Consider the following 6,282-nt stretch of genomic DNA (forward strand, 5'->3'; position numbering starts at 1 on the left):
GTATTAGATTGTGCACATTTATATTTGTTGCATATTTTAGCTGTGAAAACATTCTGCACACCTGTTCGATCTATTCTCATTAGCAAGGTTATACGAAAATATTTCACTCCAACGTGACACGTATCAGCCAATCAGAATGCCGTATTTGTCCTAGGTGTTCAGTTATTTTCCAGTGCTGTGGTATAAAGTACAAAAAACCATATGAATACATTCCAGCTAAATTTTTGGTTCAGTTTTAATCTGTACTATACACAGTTACTTGCCTGCTCGATTGGACTGGTCTATCATGGGCTGTACTATTCTCCGTCTTGCGTTAATGAACCTGTAAGAAAAGCAACAGCAATAAGCATTGTTTTAGAACTGTTACTGACTGGAAAAAAAAAAAAACCTTAACCTGAATTAGTGTCAAATATTTAAATAATTCAACCATTCTCTTTTTTTAATTTTTAATTTTTTTATAAAAGAATTTAAAAAATCTATTCAATCATTCTCAACTTTGACGTGTTTCATCCCCAACACAGTTTGTTGAGACAATTTTGGTCATAGCTGAACTGAAAAAAACTCTCACATTGTGAATTAACGTTAACACCATATATTGATTGGATCAGGGCCAATATATTGGAGCGTGAGATTTGTGGAAGAGGTCTGCATTCGGCCTTTCTCCTAGAGCAGCTCTGACGAGCTGCCACACGTCCTTGCTTCCCCCCCCCAAAAAAAAAAAAACAGAAGTCCTCAGCTCGCTTTCAAAACTTGGTTTATAAGAAATGGCTTCTTGATCATAATAATATCATAACAAGTACCTGAAATTGTGTGAAAGTGTCGCAAATAATAATATCATAAGAAGCACCAGAAATGGCTGGTCAATGTCGTGAACAATATCACAACAAGCACATGAAATGGCTTACAGCAAACTTACTGAGGACCACATCCTGTGTTAGTCAACTTTGGCCTTCACAGAAACAAACACAGAAGCCTCACAGAGCCACTCCAGACAGCAGGTTTTTTGGCCATTTTGAAACAGTTTCCATTTCTACAATGGGTGCCCACCCCTATGAGCCTGGTCTAAGCTCTGCATGCTTTGCCTTTAAAACAGCAGAGCACCAGGAACCTTGAGTGCATCTCTGCAGCAGCAACTATACTATCAATGTATTTAGCATCTATAGCTTCTGACCTCCTGCACCCACCCCCTTACTCTGGGCTCTCTCTCCCCAAAACACTGTGAAACAACGCCCTGACCTCTGAACTGCAGGAGGGGAACCCCAGAGCTCTGCTCTGATCTCTGTTCCCCTGCTTCACCACGCTCACCTCTTTCATTACATGTTCTGAGCGGGGGAGGAATTAGCAGACCTTTTGGGAAACAACGGCCACACTAGTCTGTTTGTGGGAATATACGGCCACACTAGTCTGTTTGTGGGAATATACGGCCACACTAGTCTGTTTGTGGGAATATACGGCTGGTTCAGACAGAAGAGTGGCAGCAAAGCAGGAGAGGAGAGGAGAAAGAGAAATAAATATGTATGTATGTATGTATATACAGTCCCCTCCAAAAGTATTGGAATGGCAAGGTCAATTCCTTTGTTTTTGCTGAGCTTATATTTCCTGGTATTTTTATCTAGATTAAACCAACACGAACCAACATGAAGACCAGAGAGAAAAGTGAGCCATTTTGAAGCTTAGAAAAGAGGCATTGCACAAGCACTTGTACAAGAACTTGGAATGTCCTGAAAAAGACAGAAACTGCTGGTGTACTGAGCAACAGACATCAAACAGGCTGACCAAGGAATACAACAGCAGCATATGCAAACAAATACAAATAACACAATTTATTTGACATTGTGTTAATTTGTCTCAAACATTGAAATGGTGGACTATGTATAAAAAGTGCTGTAATTACTACATGGTAAAATGTATGAAAATATGACAAGGTGAACCCACATTTTTGAATGGCAGTGTATGCATGTTTGTATGTATTTGACGGCCAAAACAGTGGACAGCCACTTGTTACTCAGCTGAACAATCTGGCAATCTGTTGTCCCAGTGCAGGAAACAGTAAAAGAGTGCATAGAATGTCAAATTAAAAGGCAGGCAGAGCATTAGATTATTAGTCTACGCTGAGTGTGTGTGTGTGTGTGTGTGTGCGTGCATGAGTGTGTGTGTGTGTGTGTGCGTGAGTATGTGTGTGTGTACCATATTTCCTTTCTGAAGAGGAAAGGAATGTCCTGACATGGCAGTTCATCGAATGAGGGAACGTCTGGAGTTTTATCACCACGAGCTCAAACTGCTGGAGGAGTCCTTTTATCGCTCTCTGGTTTCTCCTCCATTTGAGGCTGGGGTCAGCCAAAGGTCAGTGCTGTCTCACTGGTGACCTCTCCCATTTGGATTTTCCCCCTTTTTTTAAATGGCCGGGGCTCCACAAAAGAGTATCACTGCTAGTCTTCCCTGCTTCCATGTGTCTGAAAGCAGATGCTCCTGGTCTGAACAAAGGGCAAATGCTATACAATGCTGGGGTTTGGGGGAGGGTGGGGGTGGGGACACACTGCCCAGCAACATTATCCCCAACACACTTCAGACACACACACTCATGCGTGGCTCTAACGGAGTGGCCGGTGATGCCCCTAAAATCTGACTGGCCACTGTATAAAAGCTTGCAAAAGTGCGTCAAAAGCCCGCCTGTCAGAAGCGCCAATCTGATTGGCCACCCCATTGGCACGTCATTGGCTGTTTTGCCAGTCAATTTGTTATTATAATGGCACCGTTTTTCCCATTTACAAGGCTGGAAAATCTGCTGCAAAAATCGTAACAGAAGTAAATTCACCTTACAGGCTGTCCTAAGTGAAATTTGTTTGCCTCTAAGCTTCATTTTGCTCTTGGCAGGGTGACAGGTTAAACATTTTGAATGTTAACGTTTGAATGTTAACGTTATGGTTGCAATATCATTGAAATGTCATTGTTAAATAACATCAAACTAGCCAGCTAGTTGACGTTAGCTGACTAAATTGAAGACTAGGGACTAGCTAGCTAGTAAGCTAGCTAACGACCGTAAGTCTCAACAAAGAAATAAATTACTTGATGCTGTGTTTAATATAATATGGCCCCCTTGTGTACTACCAGCTAACTATCTAGTCAACCAAATCTATGTACCGTAAATCCTCAAATTGTGGCCGGGGTCTTTTATTTACTTAGGCTGCACAAAGCACAGGCCTTTAATTGGGGCAGGCTTGTATTCGAGGCAGGCCCTTATTTCTTATTAGGCTTCTGTCGTAGAATTTTATTCTTAGAAATAAAGTAAAAGGCTACACTTAAAGTGGGCCAACACTGTTCAACACTTCCTGTAACCGTTCAGAAATCTATTAGTGTAGGCTAATCAGGAACACCGTTTGGTAAGTCATAGTGTCAGTCTTAACAGACTTAGTTTATTGCAAATATTCTCAAACACAATAAATCAGATGGAAGACCAGAAACCATAAAATAACAACTTGCCAGCGTTTCATTGTGAGACATGCGTTTCGTTTGGAGCAGCATACCAAAAGGCTATCAAAAGATTTTTGCTTTGGTTTGGGATTTAATTTACTTTTGGACTGTTTGATTCTATTGCTAAATGTTGGGACTGATGGGCACTGAAATCTGGGGGGTATTTGATGGTTCACTGTTAAGTTTTATGTAGTTGAAAGAGTGTCGGGATTTCCACCCATCTGTTTATTGCAAGCCAAGGCAGCCGCTTTCATTCATTCATTGAACGTGTGCTGTGCTGTAAACAGATGGAAACCTTATTGCGTAGCCAAGTAGCCTAAATTTAGTTAATTTTTAATTTTGCCTGATTTACTTTTTATTAAATTCGTAGGCTGGAATGCCTTATGGCAACAATTGTGTTTAAATGTATACTGCTTCAGCCTATGGCAAGCTACTCAGAAGGGGGCGGCATGCGACTGGTAACTTGAGAGCTACGTGTTGGAGACCCATAGTGTAGGACAACGACTTTTCATTGGTAACAGTATTAAACCAACCAACAATATAAAATATAAAGAACAGCTCTTTTATTTCATTGAGTTAAATCGAAACAATGTCTTCTAGTGCTCATGGACTGATAGCCCTACTGGTAGGCAATATTACCCCGGCTTGCATTTGGGGGCCGGCCTTTATTTGTCCGAATCGACCACGCCCCCGGCTATTATCCGAGGCCCGGCTTCAAATAGAATCCCGGACACAATTTGAGGATTTACTGTAGCTAAATCGCTCATTTATCTAGTTAGTTAGGTGGCGTAATGTTAGTGTTAAATTAGCTAGCTAGATAGTCAGATAATAACTGTCGCTAGCTTACGTTGTCATAAAAATTTCTTCTTACCGTGAGACCTGCTTACATTTCGGCAGATTTGCATACAAGCTAAATTGCCATCTTCGTTTTGGTTGCAGCCATTCAACACGCGAGGTACTTAGATTATGTTTACCGTGAAGAGTGCCTGACCCGCAAATGTAGTTGAAGTCGTGTCGTGTCGTTTTTTTTAGTTTTTTTTTAAGACGACTATATTCACCTTGAATCAACGATCGTCCACGGTGAAAGCCGTGATTTATTCACGGAGCCACCGTCGGGTCTGATAAAAGTTTAGTTATCAGACCTGCAGAGAATATAAAAAATGTCTGAATTTTTCACTGTATTTTTTCACGAATTATTGTAACACGTGAAACAAAAAAAAAAAAACATAAATAACCCCCAAAAATGTTTCTTGCACGCGAAGCCAGTAGATATGGTGACCACCCCCAGACAACCCTTGGACCCACCTTGGCCACCCCAGTAAAATCCAACAACATTATCCCAACACACTACAGACACATACTCGACACAGCAACATTATCCCCAACACACTACAGACACACTCTACACAGAAACTTTATCCCCAACACACGACAGACACACACACTCTACACTGCACAGCAACATTATCCCCAACACACTATAGACACACACTCTACACTGCACAGCTACATTATCCCAACCACAATACAGACACACACTCTACACTGCACAGCTACATTATCCCCAACACACTACAGACACGCACACTCTACACTGCACAGCAACATTATCCCAACACACTACAGACACACCAAACTGCACAGCAACATTATCCCCAACACACTACAGACACACACACACACACACACACACACACTCTACACTGCACATCAACATTATCCCCAACACACTACAGACACACACACTCTACTCTGCACAGCAACATTATCCCCAACACACTATAGACACACGCTCTACACTACACGGCAACATTATCCCAAGACACTACAGACACACACTCTACACTGCACAGCAACATTATCCCCAACACACGACAGACACACACACTACACTGCACAGCAACATTATCCCCAACACACGACAGACACACACTCTACACTGCACAGCAACATTATCCCAACACACTACAGACACACACACACACACACACTCTACACTGTACAGCAACATTATCCCAACACACTACAGACACACACTCTACACTGCACAACAACATTATCCTGCAACACACTACAGACACACGCTCTACGCTGCACAGCAACATTATCCCCAACACACAACTGACACACACACTCTACACTGCACAGCAACAGTATCCCCAACACACTATAGACACACACTCTACACTGCACAGCAACATTATCCCCAACGCAATACAGACTCACACTCTACACTGTACAGCAACATTATCCCAACACACTACAGACACACACTCTACACTGCACAGCTACATTATCCCCACCACAATACAGAGACACACTCTACACTGCACAGCAACATTATCCCCAACACACTACAGACACACTCTACACAGAAACTTTATCCCCAACACACTACAGACACACACACTCTACACTGCACAGCAACATTATCCCCAACACACTATAGACACACGCTCTACACTGCACAGCAACATTATCCCAACACACTACAGACACACACTCTACACTGCACAGCAACATTATCCCCAACACACGACAGATACACACTCTACACTGCACAGCAACATTATCCAAAGACACTACAGACACACAAACACACACACACACACACACACACACTCTACACTGCACATCAATATTATCCCCAACACACTACAGACACACACTCTACACTGCACACCAACATTATCCTGAAACACACTACAGACACTCTACACTGCACAGCAACATTATCCCCAACACACTACAGGCACACACACACACACTCTACACGACACAGCAACATTATCCCAACACACTACAGACAGA

General features: G+C 42.2%; 1 protein-coding gene across 1 annotated transcript in view; it reads right to left on the minus strand.

Moving 5' to 3' along the window:
• Positions 1-6,282, minus strand: part of meis1b (Meis homeobox 1 b) — a 71,607-nt gene that overhangs the window by 5,150 nt on the left and 60,175 nt on the right. Inside the window, exon 10 of the mRNA XM_061228173.1 lies at positions 264-322. Coding sequence (XP_061084157.1) covers positions 264-322 — 59 coding nt within the window. The remainder of the gene's footprint in view (positions 1-263; positions 323-6,282) is intronic.

Source organism: Conger conger, chromosome 18, assembly GCF_963514075.1.
Source record: "Conger conger chromosome 18, fConCon1.1, whole genome shotgun sequence".
NCBI classification, from domain to species: domain Eukaryota; kingdom Metazoa; phylum Chordata; class Actinopteri; order Anguilliformes; family Congridae; genus Conger; species Conger conger.